The 25,473-nt window shown below is 42.7% G+C and overlaps 1 protein-coding gene across 6 annotated transcripts in view; it reads left to right on the forward strand.

Moving 5' to 3' along the window:
- Window positions 1-25,473, forward strand: part of SLMAP (sarcolemma associated protein) — a 793,819-nt gene that overhangs the window by 486,573 nt on the left and 281,773 nt on the right. For all 6 annotated transcript variants that reach the window (XM_069206475.1, XM_069206474.1, XM_069206478.1 and 3 more), the window contains one exon: window positions 7,399-7,479. In XM_069206475.1, coding sequence (XP_069062576.1) covers window positions 7,399-7,479 — 81 coding nt within the window. The remainder of the gene's footprint in view (window positions 1-7,398; window positions 7,480-25,473) is intronic.

A 25,473-nucleotide genomic window follows, 5' to 3' on the forward strand; every position in this document is an offset into this window, starting at 1 on the left:
AAGGCTGTAGGCATTGAAAAACCGAGAGAGCAACGGAAGTCTTTCCGTCCCTACCACCGCAGGTTTTTCTCCCAAAGACTCCAAACTCCTCAATGGGTGCCATCTAGATCTCGGCACCAGAGTCTGTTTCCAACTCCATGCAAACAGACACAGGGTGAGTCCACTCCACAAACTGCCTAAGTAGGACGTCAAACATCTGCGTCTAAACCCTGAATCCTTACTTCCCCCTCTTCGGTTACCCAGAAGAGTGGCAATACATAACATTAGATGCCTGGGTGTTGAATATTGTGCAGAATGGCTATTGTCTCAGGTTTACCAATCCTCCGTCTTCTATTCCACAAAGCCTTCCAAATTCCACTTCGACGCTCTCACGGTAGAGGTCAAAACCCTACAAAAGAAGGCGATAGAACCAGTTCCCACAGATTAGCGGGGAAAAGGAATCTACTTGCGGTATTTCCTTATGCCAAAAAAGGACGAGCACGAGTTCAGACCCATTCTCGATCTAAGAATAGCCAACAAATGAATTTGGAAGGAAGAATTCAAAATGCTACCTTTGCAACCGATCTACCCCCAGCTTCACCAGGGCATTTGGCTTTGTTCCATAGATATTGAAAAAAGCTTACTTCCTCGTTCCCGGTTGCCAGAAAACATCGGAAGTTCCTAAGATTTCTTGTCGGACAAGACCATTACCAATATGCAGTGCTACATTTCGGCCTCAAATCGGCACCCAGGACGTTCCCCAGATGCATGGCGGTGGTGGCAGCCCATCTAAGAAGACATTGTGTCTTTGTCTATCCCTACCTAACGATTGGTTCATAAAGGCATTCACATCTCCAGAGGCCCAACCGCATTTCAGTTGGACCTACCAACTACAACGACTTGGCCTTCAGGTCAACCTCACCAAGTCAACACCATCACCTGTCCAGAGGTTGCACTACTTAGGCGCCACAATCAACACTATTCAAGCAAAGGTGTTTCCTTCAGAGGAGCGACGTTCATCGATCCACCGAAAATGTCAAGTTCTCGAGAGATCTCCTCAGTCCACAGCAAGAATAGTCTTGTCTCTCCTGGGATCGATGGCGTCTTGCATCTACCTCACTCCTAATGCTCGTCTCCAAATGTGGCCTTTGCAAGTGTGCCTGGAAAACCAATGGAATCAGCTGATGGGCAATTGGGACGACAGGATTACTCTCTCTCCACATACAACACAATCCCTCAAGTGGCGGTGTTCTCTGAGCAATCTCCTGAAAGGAATGCCATTTCACCAACAGGTTCCCACGCATACGATAGTCATGGACGCATTGTTACTCGGATGGGGTGCCCATATGGATCATCTGCAGATTCAAGGCTTCTGGTCTTGGAAGGAGAGCTCGTATCACATCAATCTCAGAGCTGCGGGCAGTCCATCACGTGCTCAAAGCCTTCCTTCCTGCATTCACCACGAATACTCTGCTTTTTCAAACAGACAATACGGCCACCATGTATTACTTGAACAAGCAGCGGGCACCAGATCCAGGACTATCTCTGGAGGCTCAAACCATCTGGCACTGGCTTCAGGCCAGAAACTTAACAATAACAGCAACTCACCTTCCTGGCATAGAAACTGTTCAGGCAGATGCTCTCAGCAGAGCGATAGACGAAAACCACGAGTGGGTTCTACACGACAACTTCGTCCACTGCATCTTCTCTATGTGGGGTACCCCTTCTATAGATCCATTCCCAACACCAAAAAATGCCTAGGCATCGCCTCCAGGTATTACGATCCAGGGACATTGAGGAATGCCCTAGGGATAGACTGATAGGAAAATTTATTTACGCTTTTCTGCCACTTCCCCTCATTCCGGCAGTCCTCATCAAACTGTCCCACTACAAAACCAAGATGATACTCATCGCTCCAGAATGGCCACGGCAGTGGTAGTTTCCGGACCTTCTTCACCATTCACTCCATCCACATCTCAGATTGCCATGCTGCCCAGACCTTCTCACGAAATTAGAAGGCCAGATGTGACATCGCAAACTCTTATCGTTGAATTTGGCAGCAAGGCTCCTGAGCTAGTACAGTATGGTCACCTTAACCTTCCTGAAGACTGCATGGATGTTCTAAGAGAGGCAAAACGACCTTCTACCAGATATGCATATGCCTTAAAGTAGAAAAGGTTCTGCATTTGGTGTCTGGACAAGAGCTTAAATCCAACGACATGCGAAGATCTTTTTCTTCCATATCTATTGCACCTAGCAAAATTTGGCTTACAATTCTCATCCATCAAAGTACACCTGGCAGCTCTGAATGCATACAGGAAAAGTACTTCACAAACCTCTTTCTTTAAACTTCCAGTCATTAAAGACTTCCTAGAGGGGTTAAAGATTGTTCCTCCTACTAGACATCCTTCTCCATGGGAGCTTAATATAGTTCTTTAACGTCTGATGCAAAATCCCTTTGAGCCCATACACAAGGCGTCTCTCCAACATCTTACTTGGAAAACTTCCTTCCTTGTAGCAATTACTTCAGCTCGCAAGGTTAGTGAGATCCAGGCCCTTTGCGCTCAGGGACCATGTACAGTTTTCCATTCCTTCAAGGTGGTAATGAGAACACATCCAAAATGCCTACCTAAAGTTATTTCTGACTTTAATGTAAACCACGCCGGGGATGTGGGAGCACCGCCAACAGGCTGGTGGTGCCCCGCGGTCAGAAGAGGAAAACCGGCGGTCTCCCGCCGGTTTTCCGCTGCCATGGGGGATTCCGACCCCCTCACTGCCATCCTGTTCCTGGCGGCTCCGACCGCCAGGAACAGGATGGTGGTGAGGGGTGTCGTGGGGCCCCTGGGGGCCCCTGCAGTGCCCATGCCAATGGCATGGGCACTGCAGGGGCCCCCGTAAGAGGGCCCCACTTTGTATTTCAGTGTCTGCTTTGCAGACACTGAAATACGCGAAGTCGCACATACCCACTCCGCCGGCTCCATTCGGAGCCGGCTTCCTCGTGGGGAGGGGTTTCCTGCTGGGCTGGCGGCAGCCTTCTGGCGGTCGCCCGCCAGCCCAGCAGGAAAGCCAGAATGGCCTCCGCGGTCTTTTGACCGCGGAGCGGCCATATGGCGGCTCCCGCCGCCCGCGGGGGTCAGAATGACCCCCTATCTCTTTACAACTTTCTTTCAAAACCCATCGTCTTCTGCTGAGAGAATGCTTCATTCTCTGGATGTGAAGCGGGTTCTAAAATTTTATTTAGACAAAACTAAATCATTTTGCAAGTCACAAAAGCTGTTCATTAACTATGGCCCAGTTCGAACAGGCCTTGCCACCTCCAAGCAATCCTTGTCCAGATGGATTGTCTCATGCATTTTGCTCTGTTACCAGCTAGCCAATAAGTCCCTTGATGGCAGACCTAAGGCACATTCCACTAGGGGCAAGGCAGCCACGGCTGCATTAATGAGAAACATTCAGTTGACAGATATTTGCAAGGCGGCTACATGGAGGGCTGTCCACACCTTTACTAAGCACTACTGCCTTCATTCTAATGCTTGTACAGATGCTCAAGTAGGACAGGCTTCTCTTAGAAATCTCTTTGCATGATTTAATATCACTCTAGTAGTTCTGTCTACTCCACTGCTCTTAGGTGGACGGGCTTGCTAATCTATTCAGCACTTATTACTATACATGGAAATCCCCTACGAGAGAAGGAATAGTTTACCTGTAACTCCAGTTCTCTCATAAGGGTATTTCCATTTTCAACCAAGTAGAATGAAGAATTTGTCCTTTGTAGCCTCTCCTCTAGGCTGCATACTGACATTCTTAAGTGACTTTGCAGGCTTTCCTGAAGAAAGGCTAACGTCTACACTTAGGAAGACAATTTCAGAACAGTGCTCCGGGGGTCCCCACAGGTGTGCAGAACTATTCAGTGCTTATGACTATCATGGAAATACCCCGACAAGAGAACTGGAGTTACAGGTACGAAACTATTCCCTTTTCTCTACTAGGACATGTAAATCTTAAAACGTGCATGCCCTACCTTTTAATTACACAGCACCCTGTCGTATGGGCCACCTAGGGCCACCTTTGGGGTGACATATACAGTAGAAGGGGAAAAAGGGAGTTTAAGGTTTGGCAAGGGGTTTTAAATGTCAAATCGACATGGCAGTGGGACACTCCCTTCAGGCTGCATTTTAAGTGCTACTTAAGTGGGTGGCACAATTTGTGTGGCAGGCCCAATGGCAGCATTTAATTTATAGGCCCTGGGTATATAGTATACCACTCTACAAGGGACTTAAATGTGAATTAAATATACCAATCAGGTGCATACCAATCAAACCATTTTTAAGGGAGTGAGCACAAGCAGTTTAGCACTGGTTAGCAGTGGTAAAGTGCACGGAGTCCTAAGGCTAATGGTAAGGCCACCGAAGCAAAAATTCAGAAGGACAGGAGTAGGAGTGCAAAATGTCTGTAGAGAGGGCCATTTCCAACAGCCTGTGACTGCGACAATGGGCGACTGGTAGGCCTGTGGAAACTGGACTTCGGTCAGATGTAAGAGGACCCCGTGGGACATTAACCCTACAAACAGGACCCCATTATTTTCGTTGACTGAGGAATCCCTGCAATAAGACCACTTGATCACGTCCCATCCACAGTACTTCTAGAGCATCTTCAGCATTCTTTCATCCCTTGCATCAGGACCACTCCATGGGAACCCATTGCAAAATGGATAAAGTGCCTCGAACTGCTGAAGGACTGCTTCTTCTGGGGAGGACCTTTTGGGTCACCCTGACTAGCTCCCTGCCGGAATTGGTTGCCCCCAGGTCTTCTAATCGACTGTATTGACTCTTACCTAACTTTTCTTTTAAAACGTTTCTGAGAGTCTAATTTTTAGATTTTTGTAATGGCTTGTTCATGGTTGAGTGAAACCGCGCTATTATTGCTTGTTAAATCTATCTCTCTGGAACCCTCAGGTGGATCTTTTTGTTTCTAGTATCTAAATTATTATAAAAATACAGGCTATTTTTTAACATTGGTGTTGGATTTCTTGAATGTCATGTTGATTTCTTCTTCAGTTGTTTTGGTGCTGTTTAAATGCTTTAAACGTGTTCCTCTGTAACGTTTGCTGCTTAGTGCCACAGCTACTCAGGACTGAGCTGAGAGTAAGTGTATGAGATTGCCCCTCCACACTATATAATACACCCCATTTCTTCATAACATTTTTATCCGCATTTTTCCAGAGAACACCTTTTGTTCAACTTCAGAGACAAATTCCTCACGGCTAGTCAAATAAAGTGAATTTCACAAAGTTTGAAGAAGATTGCATATATTCTCTACATTAATATATTTGTGCAATGTTGAGTTGATGTGGACAATTTACACACACAGATGTGGGAAGCACAATAAATGCTGCATGTAATGCATCATGTCATACCTAAGTCAGTCCAGGAAGCACTGCCACACAACACAAAGTAGATGACAGATTTCATTTTCAAAACATAAAACTAAAGAAGTTGGTCAGCTGCTCTACATTTCCAATGGTAAAAAGGCTGCCAAACAGGACCGTTCGTTAAAATCAATAATTAGTCTGAAAGCAAGGTCTCTGCTCTTGAAAATACATTGTTTTCCCTCTGGCGCTATCCCTATTCCAGTTCTTGTTAGTAAAAATCTACCATATATTTTTGAGGCTCAATTTGTTAATTGCTTTGTATGGAAAGGTCCTAGGACATCAAACCAAACTTGATTAGTAAGAACCTGGAATTTCTGGGTTACCAGATTTCAAAACATATTACCAGGCGTCACAACTGACAATGGGGATATGATTGGTCCAAATCTCAGTCGGATAAAATTTGGCTGTGTATGGAGGGAGCAGAGATGGGTAGGTCACAATGGAATGTGATATGGCTGGAGAGGTAGTGATGTCCCATAACTGTTTCTTCTTGAACCCTGGTCCAAATAAAGCTAACAGTCTAGGATTATATATCATGGAAACAGGGATTTGCTGCTTTCTCATTCCCTTTTACCGTATTTCATTTCAACTCTGACTTCACACTGGCTGTGCCTTTTGAGCAGTGGAAGGAAGGGGAATGCAGGCTTATTTTGGATTGGTTCCATAGAGGGGGCATTATGTCTTTACACAGTGCTAAAATGTTTTTGGAATTTGTGAGATGGAATGATTATACTGTTCCCCACTGGGCAATGCTCCTAACTAGTATGTTAGCAAGGCAGTGGGGAAAAATGCTATTGAAAAACTGTTTGCAACTATTGTCTCCTCCAGTGGTATATCAAACAACCTAAACCTTCTAGTGGAAACAAAGTAACTGTTACCTCTTCCAAGGGTGTCATATCAAAACAATATAAACCTTCTAGAGGAAACTAAGTGTGTCTCTACAATGGGATCGTCGTTCCCTACGCAAAAACATCACAGCCAAGGAGTAGAAGGATTTATGCAGTGATGTCCACAAAAGTGCAATATGTTTTAGTAACAAGGAGGTTAATTACAAACTGATATTTGGCGGGTACTACACACCAGACAGACTGCATTGTACCTTTCTGAATGCCGGTCCAGATTGTTGGAGAGGCAGCAGCTTGAGAGGAGACGCATTTCATATTTGGTGTGAATGCCACAAGTGAAAATTTTTCTGGATGCAGGTTGTGTGGGTGATTAAGGATATACTGGGATAGAAGACCCATGTTGGGAGTGCCTTCCCAAATACACATACACATGTAGTAGACACATGTTGAGGTTGAATCAACCCCTTATTTAGCTGTGTCTTGCAACTGCAAAATTGGCAGTTGAAACTTGCTGTACAAAGAGTAGTACAGTGGCATACTCAACTGTGAAATATATTAATGTTGCAAAGGTTGATGACCACTGTAAGGGAACTCGTTCGATTTGAGGCAACCTGGAGACTTCTGCTAACTTAATAATGTCAGGAATCCTGATGCATGCAACGGTGTTATGCATAAAAGCCCTGAATCTGTTTTGCTCAATATGAGTTTAAAAGCGCATCCACAAGGTGTGACCAACCCATGATCTTTGTAAATCCATATTGAGGATATCAGACATTTGATCGGGCAGAAATATAAGAGCTGCCCTGGGAGAAGGGATGTAGGGATTTTAAAGTTCTAGGGGAATGAAAGTTTTGTGTTTAAGGAATTAATGTATTCCAACCCTCAAACATTTGCATATGCTGTTGACATATATATAATTTCCTTATATCTGAACTTAATAAAGTCAGTGCTAATAAGGGTTTCCAAGTGATGCACCTTAGATTGTAATGTTTGCATCTGCCTTCCTCGTTCCTCTGTGAACTTCTTGGAAATAAAGTTAATTCTTTCACTGTGGTCCTTAACTTTGTTTTGAGGCACAAGGAGAGATATGCAAGTCCAAGCATGAGTTATGTTGTAGTTAATGTTCTGTTACTTCTGTTTTAGAAAGTCATACAGAAGCCAAGGAAGCTGATTTATCGGATACCCTCAGTCCAAGCAAAGAAAAAAGCAGTGACGACACTACAGGTTGGTGTAGTAGGAAGTCACCTGTAATACTCAAGTCACATCTTTGTATTATGTACATGTTAACCAGTGTAATATGGTATTTATGGCCAGTTTTGATTGAAGTGGCGGGAGGGCACATGATTTTCCAAAAGCCAGACCTGAGGGGATTATACAAGAAGAGCAAAAATACCAATGCTTCGATGGTAAGGTCCCATAATCTATGTACAGTTTGCATTCCAAGCTTTTTTTTTCTCGTTGGTGAACCTGAGGTGAACTGTACTTAACTGCTACACCTGTCTAACTTAAGATAAATATGAAAGGTTAGATAGGAGCTAGCCCTCCAGAGCAATTACCAAGTTAAAGTGGCACACAACAGACGTTGGACTGTGTAGCTAGCTTAATGGCTGTTGTCTGGAGTGCTTAAAAGTAAATACAGTGTCGGTATTAATACTAAAAATCCCGCTTATGGTTGCTGTTTGAATGACTTGTACTCATAACCTTGGGGGACATTCAATAGATTTAAGGCTTGCTCTAATTTCAAACTTAGGAATGATGACTATACAGTTGTGCAGTACAGAAGGCTTCAATGTTTACACATGAAATAACACATCCATAGGAGCAGTTGATAAAACAACCTTAAAAAAAATGGGCTCTTGCCATAACATCCCAGTGGATTCTGTTTTGTCCTGTTTCTTTGCAGCAAAGCAGACAAACATCCAGCTTTCCTTTTAGTACGTTTTTATCTGAAACACCTATTGTATGTTTGTTCCCTTTCTAGAATAAAGCTGTTACTGTTAAACAAAAAACTCCCAACAATAATGTATGCATCCCATATAAAAATTTCCAACATCAGTATTTTCCTAAATTTAACACAAGAAATGTTAGATTCCATCATATCAAATCATCACTCAGGTTTGGATAGTTATTGCCTTAATGATCTCATAACAAATTAAACCGTCTGCTGCCTAAGCTAGAATGTTTTGTGTGCAATGGGAAGCCTTGAAAAAAAGATTACGCTTGTTTAACACCAAAGACACAAGATCTTCAACATGGGAAAGACAAGTCTTCGTACAGGCTGGTTTTGCTGCACAGTCAGGACTTGGACGCTTTAGCACCTCCGACAAGGTGGGCTCCACCCATGTTTTTTTTTACTATTTTTATTATTTTCGGTAACTATGGGTGGTTCCACAAACACAACATATTACAAAATACAGTAAGACATGAGATACTAATCCTTGTGCACTCAGCATCAAAAAAACATTCACTTCTGACTATCCTGGCCCATATTTGGTTTCTGGAAAGAAAGCTAAAGGGGCAACAAGGTATCCTAAAACAATAAATCTTTTGTGAGTTTATGGTCCCTACTCCAGCACTACTTGTGTTCCTATGAATTCTGCAATTAATTGCAGTCCCTCAAGAAGCACAGTTTCTTTCTCAGCTGTACAAAAGCAGTTTGGTAAGCCAACGTTTAGTAAACCTGTTGAACTTCTAGAAGAGCCAGCAGCGGTGAACACCAGTATGGCATCATCCCTAGTTGGCCACATGCCCTGAGTAGAATTTGGTATCTCGTAAATATGGGTTTTTCTTGGACCAGGCATGAAGCCTGATGTGGAAAATTCACGCTTCCTGACCATGGTAAGAGAATTTAAGGTGGCCTTTTACTGGTTGCCCTAATTTTAAATTCATGCAGGGGTTTTAACCATAGATTAGATGCACTTCTGTCTTCCTTTTCTGTACTAAATATTACTCTGCAGGCCTGCCCACCCAAGCCACAAGCTTCCTCCACCAGGCAACATCTGGGACATTGACAGACTTCATGGCAATTGCTGCATTTCTCTTCACCAGTACCAAAGCTAAATCTCAAACTTGTTTGGTGTCTTCTTTTGTTTTTTGGAGAAGGGCACGAAATCAAATACACATACTTCAGGTTTCTTTAACTCTGCCCTCTCTGTTTATTCCAAAGGATGCCTTTGTCTATCCTAGTAGCCCATGACTATCAGGCAACTGCACACCATGGCGTTTAAACCACCCTCCACATCCTCACTGCTGGGGCACACAATGGTTTATTGATTATGTTAACCAACTTGGTATCAAAATGTTCTATGTAAGAGGTTGGATAGTATTTTGATTAGTGTGGCTCTAAGGGAAAGTGAAAAGATACATATCTGGAAAGTGGCACTGATCTGAAGAGTAGGCTTCACATTCAGTTGAACTTCTATCGTGTTTTACATAAGAGTATGAATGAGTGGTCTAATTGGCTAGGTTTGTGAAATTATTATGTTATATGTATTTAAAATATGGAAAGTGTGATAATATTGATTCTATTTATTAATTTTGTATTAAAGATGAACTAGCATAGCCATGGATTTTGGGATGCTAATGAAATAATTATGATGGGTATCAATTGTTTGTGGTTATTACTGATGTGCCTAGATACCTATGTAATTGTTGGTCCTGCCCTGTTAAGTAGGTTAGTGTGATCTCCAGCCAGCTACAACATTTGAAATCTCCCTCTGGATACTGAGCAAAAATACAGGATGTAGACATACAAATTACCAGGGTTAAAAGAATATGATATGAAAATTAGTACGGCAATCTGCTCTTTATGGGGAGATGTCCACACACTTCCAAGCTAATATGCCTCCTCTGGTACTAGGGTTTCCAAAAGAAACAGATTTTTGCTTTGTGGGAGGCAAACAAAAGCTAGACATCTGACTCCACAGGAAAACCATGCATTCCTGACAGCTCCCATCAGTCAAAATTATTGTTACAGCTCAGTGTTATTTCAAACATTTAACATTACATATCTAAGCATTGCCTGGATAATTACGATTTTAAATTGGACTAGTGCTGGACTTGTTTTCCTGGCAATGTATATGGTAATTAACCCAATCTGGGTGAAACATCCTGCCATTAAAATCCAGAGCTCTGGCATCTGGCACCCAGTGCAAGATACAAGTCAAAGTAGCATAACTTGTCAAAAGAACAAATATTGTTGACATCCCACACCAGTGAGTTCTGAAGGTTCTTCAGTTTGACACCTTTTTAATAGTCTTTCTCCTGCTGAACTGGGAATGGGGAAATGGCTTCTGGAAAGGGCTGACAAATTTACTCTCCTACAAACAAGCTCCTCTTTTTCCAGCTGGTATAGGACCTTTAAGATACAGATCAGGCCTGTATTCATGGGAATGAGACCCATCTTAACAGATCAAAATAGCTATCCTCTTCAACTTATTCTTGTTGGTAATGTCAATACATGATAAAAAAATGTAATATGGAGCCCTTTCTGAAAGGCTTGGAACCTGCCTTTTCCCCATGAAAACCTCAGATTTCGGGGTAGAGAAATTGGAAGACCCAGAGATAGTACAGGAAAAACTGGAAACAAAACTTGTGACCTTGGTAATGGCTCACCAAATTCAAATGTGCTTTCTGTGCTCTGATTTCTACCATTAACCTTGACATGAACCAGAGCAGGGGAAAAGCATAAATCGGTATTCTACCCTCTTACTGTCGGAAGCATCTTCTGCCTTTGCTTCTCAATCTTGTCTCAGTGGAAGAAAATTTGTAGTAGTTGTTTCTTCCAAGGTACAAATCATCCTCCCTCCGTAGTCTTCAGATCATCATGATTTTTTGGGATAAAATAAACTCCTACATCCAGTTGCGGGAGTAACTGAGGAAAGTAATTTGTCCCCGTCATTTCAGGCCTCCACATGACTCAGCCTCAAATGTTCTCCTGACAAACCTCATTTGACAATTTCATTACGCCTGTGTAAGTTAATTGCTTGTGTTGGTCAAGAATTTATAAAGTTTGCAGTGTATAGTGTAAGGGGCCTGGCAAAATGGCATGATTGAAGATCAACATCCCATCTATGCATAGACGTTGTGTTAGCAGTGCTTTCTTCATTTACAATTTTTTGGGCTTTCGTTTTGATGGCTTTATTCATGTTTGTTGATATTACCAAATAATCTGTGAATCTCATGAATTCAAATTCACTGTCACTTATATCTGATTTGGATTTGTTGATGGCAAATCCCAGACTTTTCAGCAGACCCACAAATAAGTTAATCTGGTTCTGTAAAATCCAGTTTCATGGGATAAGAAAATCATGTTTTGCAGGTAGATTATCTGACTAATCACTCTTGTTTTCAAGCATTCAGCCACTGGTTCCATCAGTTTTGTGAACCACAATGGCACAAACAAAAATCCTGCAGATATTGCCTTATACTTATGTACCTCCTCATTCCAGACAAACTGCAGGAACTTTCGGAGTGACCTACAATCTAGAATAACTGGATAGACACCTTTGAGGCTGTGACGAGGCATGCAGTTTCCTTGTAGCAAAATGTTCCATAACATGTACCTGCCCTCCATCTTTTTTTGTCCTCATTCACCTCAAGCTTTATACCCCGATATTCCGATCTTATTCCCTTACTTTATTGTGTTGCCTCACCAGAGAGGTATTTAGCTCTCTTCGGCATACATCGGTATACAGGCAAGGCAAAAGCTAGGATGAGTGTAATCATAGGACAAAAGGTGTGATGTCACCGAACCAGATTTCCTACAGCTTTCCTATCAAAATTGCTCCGTTCCAACCATTTCATCAGCAGTTGCCAAAACGTATACCTCTTATCAGCAGTAGCTGTAGAGTCCATTTTCAGTGTGTGTATTTCAGTATTGAGCCATCCAGTGCAGGTCTGGTGGGGTACTCCAGCTATGCACTTTCTACAGATTTCCCTTCATGGCAAAAGAGTCAAGTAAAATAGCAACTTGGTCCCATACTTATTTAACTTTACAGGGCCCTCCAGATAATTAGGAAAAGGATTACCTTGATATTTATTCTAAGGACATTCATTATAAACTTAACCACATTTTCCGAGAAGTACTGCATCCTGGTGCATTCCATGAACATGTAGATATTGATTGCCTTCTCTAGTCCCCATTTCATACATTTGGGCGTGTGCCCTCTTTCTCCATCTTCGATATCCTATAGGGAGTCCAATATGCTCTTTGAAGGGATAAGAGGTGGTTTCTCCTTAAACAAGCGGTTTAACGATACTGTAAAAAGTGCTCATTAATACTTGCTATAATTATTATTTTAACTGTATCTTCGGCAAGTTTCATCCCCCAAAGCTCCTCTGGTAGTTTAAAATAACCATCTGCAATATCCATCAGCAACCAATACCATCTTTAAACGTCCTTCTTCCTTGATGTTGCTCACATTAGGAGACCTTCCAGTTGATTAGTTTTCCCCAACTTATAGTTCAAACTCTGGGACCAGTTTTTTTTTTTTTAGCTGTAAATACTTAAATCTTGATATATTCCCCACCACTGTCGGAGAGTTAATCTCATGATAGGAGATCCCATACTGTATGAGTTGGCCCCAGCTGTAGATTCCTGACATTTTTATAGGAAGTGACAGCTTGTCCTTGACACACACTGCTGCACCCAGTGAATCCTAAATAGATGCATACTTAATGTACTAAATAAGCCTTGTAGTCTTTCTTATTCAAAACAAAAGTACAGCCATTGATTGCAGCCCTTTCATATTTTCTTTCTTGTAAAATACCTTCTCTAATATATTTTAACATATAAAGTGCTAGTTTCCAAACTCTCTGGACTATTGAGCAGCATTCTACAATTCTTATTTGAAATGCCTTGGTGTGATACTGCATATCTGGTAGTGTTAAACACCCTGCTTATTTCACCTTCGGACCTTCTTCCACCTTCTTCCCCCCCCCCCCCAAAAGGAGGAATGGGGACTCCTTTTAAAGTTTGTGTGCAAAAGGCGCGATATATAACTAAAAAAATGAAGGAGAAACAGGCATCCTTGCCTCTTGTCCCTAGATATTTTAAGGCTGAGGTAAGACTTCCATTTACTAGTATTCTAGCAGAGTGTTTTGGTAAATCAATTGCAAGACTCTACAAAAGCGTTCTCCCAATTTAGTGCCATAACATTGTTCGGCAGTTGACTTTGTCAAATGCTTTTGTAGCATCCAAAGTCACAACTGCCAACGGAATCTTACAGGAGACAGCAAGATGGTTCGAGCCAATGAGACAATAAGTTAGCTTATCAAAGATCATCCTCTTAGGAAACCCTTTTGATCATCATGTAACAACTCTCCTATTACCACGTTCAACCTCTAGGCTAAAACTTTAGCAGCAATTTTATAATAACAATTGAGTGATATTGGTCTGTAAGACTCACAGCTAACATGTTTACCTGGCTTAAGAATTAAGATAACAATGGTGTCATTCCACAAGGAGGGCATTGAGAAACCTCACAGACTAAGCTTGTTATTACTGGTAATATTTTATCACCTAGAGCATTGTATAATTCCACTGGCAGACCATTGAGCCTGTTGCCTTCTCAGTTTTACTGGAGCTAATTGGCTGCCTGATTTCACTCTGGCTAGTATTACTATTACGGTGAGTCCTGTTATCCTTACTTAGTTTACCTGGCACCTCTCCACCTACCCCACTCCTTCACCCTCTCCTCAGTTATCACCAGGTCTTCTGTGTATACATCTTCGAAAAAACTGACAAAGGCTTTTCCAGTATTATTACTGCTCATCTAGCTTAATCTGGTTGTACTTCATTTTCTCAGATTGTTTTCCTAACTTGCTCCCATTTAATATTCAAAGCAAGGAACTTAACACAATTCTCTCCATACTTCATTAGGAATCCGATCATTGTGCTAACAATTATTCCTCCAAGTTCCACAATGCAGACTCTAGTGTGTTGACCTCCTTTTTATAAATACTCCTCCTAAAGTGTGGCATGCTAGTAATCTTCCCCCTCAAAAATACCTCAAACGAGTCCCATACTATATTTAGCAGAGCAATGCCTATATTAAATCGGAACAAATCCTTTGCACCTAAACAGAGAACATTCACCGTCTCTTGGTCTATCAATAATGTATAATCTAGAGTCCATCTTCTTAACTCGGACTTAAAAATAGCTTTAAACTCCAGTCACACTTCAGAGTGATCTGACATGTATGGTACCACGTTTGATCTCTTGAGTTTCTTCTATCCTTTATGATTTCATTATAGGGGGAAACAATTGCTCTACTTTTGGAAGATCTATCTAACCTGTTATCCATTATGTTATTAAAATTTCCAGCTATTATAACTGGAAAAGTAAAATCTAGTAATTTCAAAAACACTATCGTAGGCGGTTAATTATTACTGATATCTGGAAGTTAGTAACCCACGAGAGTGGGATTGTGATCCTAAGCTTGTAGCTTAGAGATAATCCATCTGTCTATTTTATCTGCGATACTATCAATGATTTTTACGAAAATAGCCTCCCCCTTAGTTCTAGAGTTCTGGTGAGAGCATACCATCTATTGAACCCATTTTTTAGTCTTAAAAAGATCTGTACACTCTTCCCTGATCAAATGAGTTTCTTCCAGGATGATATATGCTGGAGAGTCCGTTAAATACCGTAGTAACCTTTCTTGCCTCCCTTTTTGTAGGTTAACCATTTATATTACATGAAAGTATTTATATAGGTGCTATTTTACCTCTACCATTCGAACCCATGTGTGAACGATTGTAAAAAAAAAAAGAAAATCTGGTTTGATGGCATGTGTGGCTGTAGATACACATGCTTTGCATAAGTCTGCAACTTTTTCTCTCTGCTGTCTGATTCGGGCATGCATTCCTCTCTTCGGTGTACTTCGGCGTGGTCTATTCGTATCTCTTCTTTCCGTCTTTCTTTCAGCGACAGTATTGTATTTCTAGTGCGTATTCACTAACGCATTTGAATCAAATTTCTACGTCTGGGTCGAATTCAGCACCCTTCGAGGCCCCAGCTCCCGTCTCGGGCCTATTACTCCACGTGATGTTGAGAAATGCAGGGCTAATGGCACGCACTCCATTTTGAGTTTGCCCTCAATGCCATTTGAAATTCCCACACACCGATCATCACCAGGAGTGTAACCTCCACTTGTCTGCTGACCGCAGGGTAGAAACCTGCAACACCTGTCGGTCTTTCTGCTCCAAGAAGACCCTATGAGACCGTAGAGCACATTGGTTGGAGATGTTGTCAAAGATGCCAGACGACACCCCTGATATTTTCGGGGAAGAGCATGCGCAGGAGGCGATCCACCAAGAAGAGGCTTTTCCCATAGGAGATTTGGACTTGGATGTTCTATCTGACATCGAAAGACATCCTCTTACCTCTGCGCAACCTGTGAGTTCTACCCCAAGCCCCTATGTAAAGACTTTAAAGAAGCCACATAAGATGGTCGTCGGTCCACCTCTGCCTTTGGGCCATGGTAGGATCTGTAAATTACATTCGGATGCCCCACCTTCGGGTTCAGCACCAAAAATAGCCAAGAATGAAATGTCTTTGGCATTGACCTCTGGCTCGCCACCTCATTCAGCCTCGGGATCGAGTCAAATCCTCGATCAGAGTGTTTCGACTCCGACCAAGAAACCATCTACTTCTGTTTCGGAGTCTATTTGACAAAAGGCTCCAAAAGTTTCCGAATCGAAAATCCCTCCTTTAAAAGACTCAAGTCTTTCCTCAGACTTAACAGTGGAGCCTATCCTTGAAGCAATGGATGCTTGTCAGCGCCAGCTTCATATCCAAAAAGGAACAGGACAAATTATTGTTTCTCTTCCAGTTTCAGTTAAGAGGAAACTTACTTTCCAGAAAGCTTTGGACACAGCTCCTCCACCTAAGAAGCTTTCCAAAGACAAGGCTCCAGTACAACCTAGCCTTCTCCTCCACCATCTCCCGTACTTCCTCTTACTCCTCCACAATCTTCTCCACCTATTGTGGATTCACAGTTTTCTTCACAAGGTTCACCAACACCTCAGGGAGATGACATGGAAGACATTCCATAGGATATAGACTCTTGGGATTCTTATGTTATAGATCCCATACTCCCAAATGACCCTGATTTATATCCTGCACAACCTCCTCCTCCTGAAGGCCCAACATCCTATAAGCAGGTCATAGCACGGACAGCTGCCTATCATAATGTCCAACTGCATTCTAACCCAATTGAGAAAGATTTTCTCTTTGACACACTAACTTCCACCCACCAGGAAGGTCACTTTCTTCCCATGCTACCAGGCATGCTTAGACATGCTACAGACATTTTTAAAGAGCCTGTCATATCAGGTAAACTGGTAGCGGCACATCCAGCCAATCATTGGCGTATCATAAATTCCCAAGCTCTTTTAGCATGATATAATAGGGCCCACTGCGATGAGATGGAAGACATTCTCTAGTATCTCCCAGGAGAACACCATAAAAGTGGACAGGAGATAGTTTCAGAGGGTCAAACTATATCCAATAATGCCATCAAGTGCGCCACTGATGCTGCTGATACAGTTGCAAAGGCCATTCATTCTAGCATTATTATTAGAAGATATGCTTGGTTAAGATGCTCTGGGTTTAGGCCTGAAATACAACAGGCAGTACTTAATATGCCTTTTGACAAGGAACATTTATTTGGGCAACAGGTTGACACCACTATAGAGAAACTGAAAAAAGACTCAGAGACAGCAAAGGCCATGGTGGCCTTATTCACTATACCACAATGGGGTACTTTTGGTTGCCCACAATTTAGGGAAGGCTTCAAGACAACTTCTACTGAACCTTCCTACTCCCAAACAAAACAAGGCACACGCTTTTACAATAGAGGTTCTTTTAGAGATACCAACAATAGAGGTAGAGGGAAGGCGTCACCCTCTAGAGATTCTGCCTCAAACACACAACAGTGACTGGCTACAAATTCCACCAGCACACACTTCTTCAGGAGGGGAAGACTACTTAATTTCTATCCCCACTGGTCCAATATCACCACAGATCAATGGGTTCTGTCCTTTATCCAACATGGTTACTGTCTAGAACTCATTTCCATTCCACCAAATATTCCCTCTCGCACTCATTAACTTTCACACGCCCATCTCACTCTCTTAAAGGAAGAAATACAATCCCTTCTTCTCAAAGGGGCTATAGAACCTGTTCCCCCTATCACAGCAAGGGTTAAGAGTATATTCCCTATCTTTGTTATACCAAAGAAGGACTGTTCTTTAAGACCAGTTCTGGACCTCAGATCTCTCAACCTACACATACATTCAGAGCATTTTCACATGGTCACTCTGCAAGATGTTATTCCCCTATCACAGCAAAAAGATGACATGACAGCATTAGATCTCATAGATGCTTATTTAAACATTCCCATACATCCAGCACATTGCAAATATCTCTGTTTTGTCATTGCAGGAAAACACTATCAACTCAAGGTTCTACCATTCGGGGTAACAACCACTCCCAGGGTATTCACAAAATCCTTAGCGGTAGTTGCTTCATTCCTCAGAAGACAACATATTCATGTTTTCCCATACTTGGATGATTGGCTCATCAAAGCTAATAACATCCAACAATGTCAGAAACATACTCTGTACACAGTAAACCTTCTACTCACTCTGGGATAGACAATCAACTTTCTCAAATCCCATCTTTAACCCTCACAGATACAGCCTTATCTGGGAGCAATTCTGAATACTCACTCAGAGTTCTCATAGCCAAACCCAGCACGGATTCAAGCTTTCCAAACTCTTCTGTCTCAATTACAGGAGATCCATTCTTTCACAGTCAGACTAGTGATGCAACTATTAGGGATGATGGCTTCCTGCATTGCCATCATTCCTCATGCCAGACTACACACGCGTCCATTAGAGCAGTGTTTTTTTCTCGTCAGTGGTCTCAGTCACAGGGTCATCTTCAGGATCCAGTGTTGGCGGGCCACCAGACTCGCTGCTCTCTGCAATGGTGGAATCTCACCAACCTTTCAGAAAGTCTGCCCTTTCAAGACCCTGTGTCTCAGATCACTCTCACTACAGATGCATGACAGATAGCTTGGGGAGCTCACTTCAACAACCTCACAATACAAGGCAGATGGGATCCCATTCAACAAAATTATCACATCAACTGCTTGGAGTTACTAGCAGTCTTTCTAGTGCTCAAAGCATTTCTGCCGCAACTCTCCCACAAAGTGGTGCTAGTCCTTACAGACAACATGACAACTATGTATTATCTGCAGAAACAGGGGGGACACACTCATCTCAATGGTCTCTTCTAGCACAGACAATTTGGAAGTGGGTAATTCACAATCACATTCACTTACTGGCAGAATATCTCCCTGGAATGGGCAATCCGTTTGCAGACCTCCTAAGCAGGATGCAGCAGCAAGTCCAAAAATGTGAACTTCACCCACAAATACTTCATCAATACTTTCACCTCTGGGGAACACAAGAAATAGATCTCTTTGCCACCGTCAAAAATTCAAAATGACAAACCTTTGCATCCAGATACCCACACCCTCAGTCCAAGGGCAATGCTCTATGGATGAATTGGTCAGGGATATTTGCTTATGGTTTTCCGCCTCTCCCACTCATTCCATTTCTGGTTCGCAAACTGAGACCGACATCACTCACCAAGATCCTTGTAACCCCCACATGGGCACGTCAACCTTGGTACACAACACTATTGGATCTGTCTGTGGTTGCCCGTCAGAAACTTCCCAACAGACCAGACCTTCCGATTCAAAATCAACATCAAATCAGACATCGATACCCCAAAACACTCCATCTTTCAATATAGCTCCTGAAGTCAGAGTTAGGATATTTACAACTTCCTTCTGAATGTATGGACATTTTAGAGAGACACATAAACCTACAACTAGACAGTATTATGCATCAGTGCAAGACATTATTTGTCATCTATTTGGACCCCAGCCTTAATCACATTTACTGCATAAGCTTTTAGGTTGTCCCCTTCCGCTCCATCCTGTACATTTAGTATTCTTAAGTTGTTTCTTCTGGAATTATTCTGCAAAGCCTCTAGCTTCTCCTGACAGTCCATTTACTCAGCCTCAATAGGCAGATTTCTTCCTTATTCTTCTCCACTGATTCTTTTAGCTCTTTTACTGTATCCTCCACGACCAAGGTCCTGGCTGCCAGAGAGTCTAACTTTTTTCAGAGACTCTTGCACGCCCCTTGTATTTCTCTCCGATTTTTTTTAATTTTTTTTATGGGATAGTAAACCTGTTTTTAATTTCTGAGGTGAGGGCAAGTATCATGGATTCCCCTGGAGCAATGAAAGACTTCTTTGTGGTGGCTATACCATCTACTCCGACAGTATAGGAGGGCTTGAAAATGTTTGTTGACTAACATGCCAATGGGTGTCTGGGGCTGACCCTCAACAGTTAAAGCTTGCTGTTCCACAGAGCCTTAAGACACTCATTTGACACGCCCCCAAATCTCCTCTAAGACCTGATACTCCCCGGACCATTGCAATTTCCCGTGGCCTAGGATAATCTCCCATATTTTCAACCTCATGTAACTGATCCAAATTCTTTCCAGAGCTTTCCAGCCCTCTCTTTCTTGGTGGGTCACCAATAGTTACTATCTTCGGCAACAGTTTAAAGAAGCTCAGTGAGAGGGTGATTATTTACAATTGTTGTTGATTAACTCAGTTTTGGAGACCTTTCATTCCCTAAACTGATTCTATCCAAGTTACCTATTTTCAATGTTGATGTTGGAATACCATCATAATGGATATTTTCCTCAATAACTAGCTTTACTTTACTATCTATTGCTGGTGTTATGGGTAAACGTGATTTCTTAATACCTTGTGGAGACACCTTAGACATTTATAGGTACTCCTCTGGGAGTACCTATTCCTTTTTTTCAGGCACTTAACAGAATAGTTGTGCTAAGTGCTACTGGTGCCTGCCCCCACTCCCACAATAACCCTCTGCCTCCTTAACCCTGTTGCTCCAGCTCCTCTCAGCCCTGAAGTCTGGTCCTAGGGATCTTCTGCTGTAGAGACCTGAAACGCTTCCCTCTGTCTCTATCACACGCCCACCACCTGTGTAGTGAACTACATGGTCCCTCCATGTGTGTTGCTGCTGCCTCCTTTTCCCTGGAGGGGAATCCTCTCTGTAACTCTCTGCCTCTTCCTCAGCTTCAGTGCTGCTCTCGACCAGTGCTCTGTGATGGCCTTGCTATCCGCCGCATTTGCCATGATTGCCATAGACTGAGTGAAAGCCCACCACTGTAAAAAGTCACAATAGCAGACTGAATACATCATTATTTTGTAGATAAGCACAAAAGCTTTCATAAAAAGTGACTTTAAACTCATCCAGCTCTCCTAAGCAAGTTGCTGCATATGTCATAAATAAAGGAAATGCTTTGCACATCAGAGTTCAATGATGTCAGGATCTTATGTGCTTGACAGTGAATGAGCTATAAACAGTGTAAATTGCCCAAGATCACCGTTAGGTTGACGCTGAGACTGAAATGTGGTTTAGTACTTTGTTACTAAAAAGGCAGTTTCCCAAATTAAATGTACTCAAAGAAGAAGAATTTTGCAAAAAAAAGTGCAAATGTTTTGTGCAGATGAATAATCAGATACTTTTTCGATGGCTACATCTAAAATCAAATTTGGGAAAGGGCACAAGCCGGCTCAATGGTGAAAGGCTGCATTCATCTTTCCTATAACAGCTGTCACTTTGAAGTCAGCAGAAAGCAAAACAAAAGAACCAGGCTTCCAGCAAACCACAGCTTGACATTGACCTTGGACTTTGAATGCCCAGCACACGTGACAGACAAGAACATGATTTAAAGGCCTGTTCCTGAAGTATTCAGTGAACATGGCTTTCTCTTTGGGTGGGGTGAACTGAACCTGGGCAGCCTAAAACAAACAAAGCCAGCAAACGGGAAGCAAGAAAACGTGAGTTACAAACTGCATAGCCAATGGCAAGCGACGGGCCAAATGCATCCCCAAGTCGACTTTATAAAACTTCCCAGGATGTCTTTAGCATATGTAGACGGCTGCGCTGTCTGGTAAGCTTTGACCTAAAAATCCATAAAAAGCTATCATTAAGTAATTGGATTACAATTTAACCACTTTATCCAGGCCAGGCAGAAAAGGAACTTAATGATCGTAGCATGTGTTGCTGTAGAAACACATGCTCAGCACACTTAAGCCATCTGGTGTTGGACTAAGACACTTACATTATTTTTCTTCAAAGCAAGTTTTTCAGGTCATGAGATTCACTCTGAGCTGTTTCCTAAGTTGAGACATGCGCATGGGCACAAACTCGGTGTTAGGTTTTTTTTGCCGGTCCGTTCGGTTGTGTACTGCCAGGGTACCAAGTTTGGAGTTGTTATGCTTGCTTCTGCATGAGCCCATAGGGTGCAATTCGATTGTGGTCTGCCAGAAAAGCTTTTGTAGTCTGCATTCTTCTCGCCAACAACCTTCCAAGACTGTCTTATCTGTCAACTCCTGACTGTTAAGGCCTTTGGTCCTCTTCGATACCATGCACCCTTCATCTTTGACAATTTCTCCATAAAGAATGCACTGGTAATTAAATGGATTCCATTCCAATACTGTCCCCGGTGCTACACCCAAATATATGTGGTCTGATCTGCGCAAGGTTTGTAACATCTGTCTCTCCCTGACAGAACTGTGTGCCATAGCTGTCGTACCTTACATGAAGAAGATTGGTATTGTTGAGAGAGAACAGAACAGGCCCTGCTCTGTGTCCAGAAAGATGAGGACGCTGACTCTTTGGGCATTCCATTCCATCACCGATCGCCTAGTCCACAGGTGGTCTTTTCCTCAGACTCCGATCAGGAGCTTCTCCTTACCTCAGTGACCTCCGACTTGCACACGGGCTGTAAGTATCGTTTGCACCAACACGTATTCCATGCCTCCTTTGAGGCCTGATGAAGAAGCAGTGCACCCTTTGATTCCCCCAGCGCACCAGAGGGGATTGAGGTCGGAGCCCACCTACCACTCTCTACACAGGCTTCGGGGTTTCGTCAGCAACTACAAAGGCTTCAGAGCTGACACCACTTCAAACTGTAGCCATTGACCCTGTTTGAATGTCAAGCCTAAGTTCCTTTATAAACATAAGAGAATGTTTGAAGTCCAAGACACTTTCAATTCCGTCACTGAGGCCAACTTAAGTCCCAAGGCCGCTGTTGAACCTAAAGCAGTCATCAGCGTCAAAACAACCATCAGTGCAGAGGATTCCATCAACGGTGGGTTACGATGGCTCGGTGCAACATGTCATAGAGAGACTGTAGGAGGACTTAAATGCAAGGCAAAGATGAAACTTCATCCTCTGCAAACGAGGAAAATGTCCATAAAGCCTCCCTCCAACATCCCTGGAGACTTTGCCTTGGAAAAGGACTATAACATTTAAGGAACTGTTAGTTTTGGATCTCCACCAGCATCCAGGCATAAAAATGCAAGGGCGAGCCACAGGCGCTCTACCATATGTTCCGGTTCCTCCTCCTCTACCACCATCACATTCACATCCTCCCCCCCCACCATGTCCTCCTGTGTCACTTACTCCCTTGCCTCCACACTCCCCAAAGAGATTTCCCACTCCTTTTATGGGGAAGTTAGCACCCTCTGCCCTGCTGACCCCTATGAAGCACCATTTTAACCAGTCCCCACAGGTGACTACAAATGACCTGTGGGATGACTGAGTACAATCTCCTGGGGGATCCAGACTTGGATCATTATCCTGTAAGGGCATCACTTCAGATGACACCATGGCCCCCACAAGCTGATTTGAACTGGTGGCTGCTTTTAAAAGGTGGCCATGTCTGTTTTCTATGAGGAAGGCAATTTCCTTTGGTGGAGATGCTGTTCATTTGGAAGAGAACTGTACTGTTCCTCCCCATTTTACAATCCATGCTAAAATCAGCAATCAAAAAGATGGTAGCCAGGCACAAAAGTGCTCTCCTCAATATATCAGGGAAGTCAAACCAAAACCACAAATTGGTGCTCCAGGGCAAGAGCTGGCCACAACACAACCTTAAATTAACCCAATGGCAAAAGGTTAAAAACTGTACATAGCATGTCCTGAGCTCACAAAGTGTCCAAAAACGTTTATATTGTTTCTTTTTTTCTTTTATCCATCCGGAAGTTTCTGGATGAGGGTCAGGGCTCTGTTATTGTACTATTGGATCTCTCTGCGGCATTCAATACCATTTCACCTGATATCTTGGTATCTCGCCTTCATAATGTTGGAATAAGACATGCCGCGCTTAGAATCCTGGAGTCCTTCTTAAGGGACAGATCTAATATTGTTAGCTGGGAAGGTTTTAAAGCTCCGGCCTTCCACTTGCCATGTGGGCTACCCAAGGGCTCGGCGCTGAGTCCTACGCTTTTTCATGTCTATGTGGCCCCCCTGGCAAGACTTATCCGATCATATGGCTTTTCACCATCCTCCTATGCTGATGACACCCAGATTATTATTCCAGTATCTAGGAGTAATGGGGAGGAAGTGGCAGAGCAGTTTAATAGCTGCATGAAGGATATTAATCAGTGGATGAGACAGAATTGGTTCAAGCTCAATACCAACAAGACGGAGATTGTCCTGTATGGTTGTAGTAAGGATCTGTGGGGTCCGCGATGGTGGCCAGATGACTGCGGGCAACTACCTAGCCCGTGCGGAGCAACTAGAAATCTAGGAGTGATTTTTGATGAAGCATTAAGCTTTAAACCACAGGTTAATGCCTTAGTGAAGTCTTGCTATTGGACCTTGAAAATCCTGAGGAAAATGTTACCGTTCCTGAAGCAGGAGGAAAGAATCACGGTTATGTTGGCACTGATCATGTCAAGAGTAGACTATTGCAACTCATTGTTGTTGGATATTGATGAGTGCACTTTGAAGAAACTGCAATTGATTCAGAATAATGCAGCTCGCATGATTCTGGCACTTCCACGTTTATCGTCGGCGTCCCTTAGCCTTAAGCGCCTTCACTGGCTTCTGGTGGGCAGGAGGATTATTTTTAAATCTCTCTGCATTACCTTTAAAGCACTACATGGGGATGGTGCAGAACATTTGGTGGACAGACTCAGGTGGTATCGGCCAGGACGCGCCTTAAGATCAGAGAAGTCGTTTCTGATCCAGGTCTGTAGGACGCGCAGAGTTAGGTGGGGAGATAAAGCGTTCACAGTGGCGGCTGCCAGATATTGGAATGGTTTACCGCTTGATATCCGGAAAGAACAGAACTTCTCGATGTTTAGGAAGAGGGTGAAAACCTGGTTGTTTCCGCGATAGGGCTATTGGCCTTCAGTCATCTTTTTCTCCTTTATGTCCTCTTAGCGCTTCGATGCCAAGGCCGGAACGCGCTTTATAAATGCCCATATATATACATACATACATACATACATACATTAACGGATCCATGAGTACTTCCTTGAGTCCATGTTTCTTTATGTCAATTCAGGCACAGAGGTAAAGCTTTGTATGCATCGCATAAAGGCAAATAGACTCACAACAGCCAATATGTGTTCCATCATAATGGCCTTTGACTTCATCAGGGTTAAAAAAAAAAAAATGTAAAAAAGAAATAGCTCTGTTTCTGGTATAAATAAAAGACCATTACATACCTCCACCCACCAATAGGTGCCAAAAGCGTGACCTTAATTATTCTTCACAAACTGCATTAACATCTCCAATATGAGTGAATAGATTGCATCCCACTTAGAACCTTACACAGTGTCAAAAACAAAATAGACTTGTATAAACTAAACGAAAGTGACATACAAAGTAATTTATAAACCATCAAACCCAATACTACGTGCTCACCAATCTGTGCTAGGCTCAGAAAATATAAACCTTAAACGTGTTTAGAAACTCCTTCTCTTATGTTCAGGTTTGAGTAAACTGCTTCCAAAATATCATTGTGTATATTCACAAAATCTTGCATGAAATTATAAATCAACAATTACTTCACAGCAGTTCATAATATAGTATCTAATATGATATACACCAAGCAATACATCATAGTGCCCCCTAACCGCTGTGATCTTAAAGACAAGTAAGAAAATGTGATTTCTTTTCCCCATTAATATGAGCGTTACAGTGCTAGCCTCCGTGAGATCATTTCATGCCCTCCGATAGAGAACAAATGCACCAAATAGAGTACTCATTCTAAATAAAATAAGATGTCACAAAGGCG

The sequence above is a fragment of the Pleurodeles waltl genome, chromosome 9, assembly GCF_031143425.1.
Source record: "Pleurodeles waltl isolate 20211129_DDA chromosome 9, aPleWal1.hap1.20221129, whole genome shotgun sequence".
NCBI lineage: Eukaryota > Metazoa > Chordata > Amphibia > Caudata > Salamandridae > Pleurodeles > Pleurodeles waltl.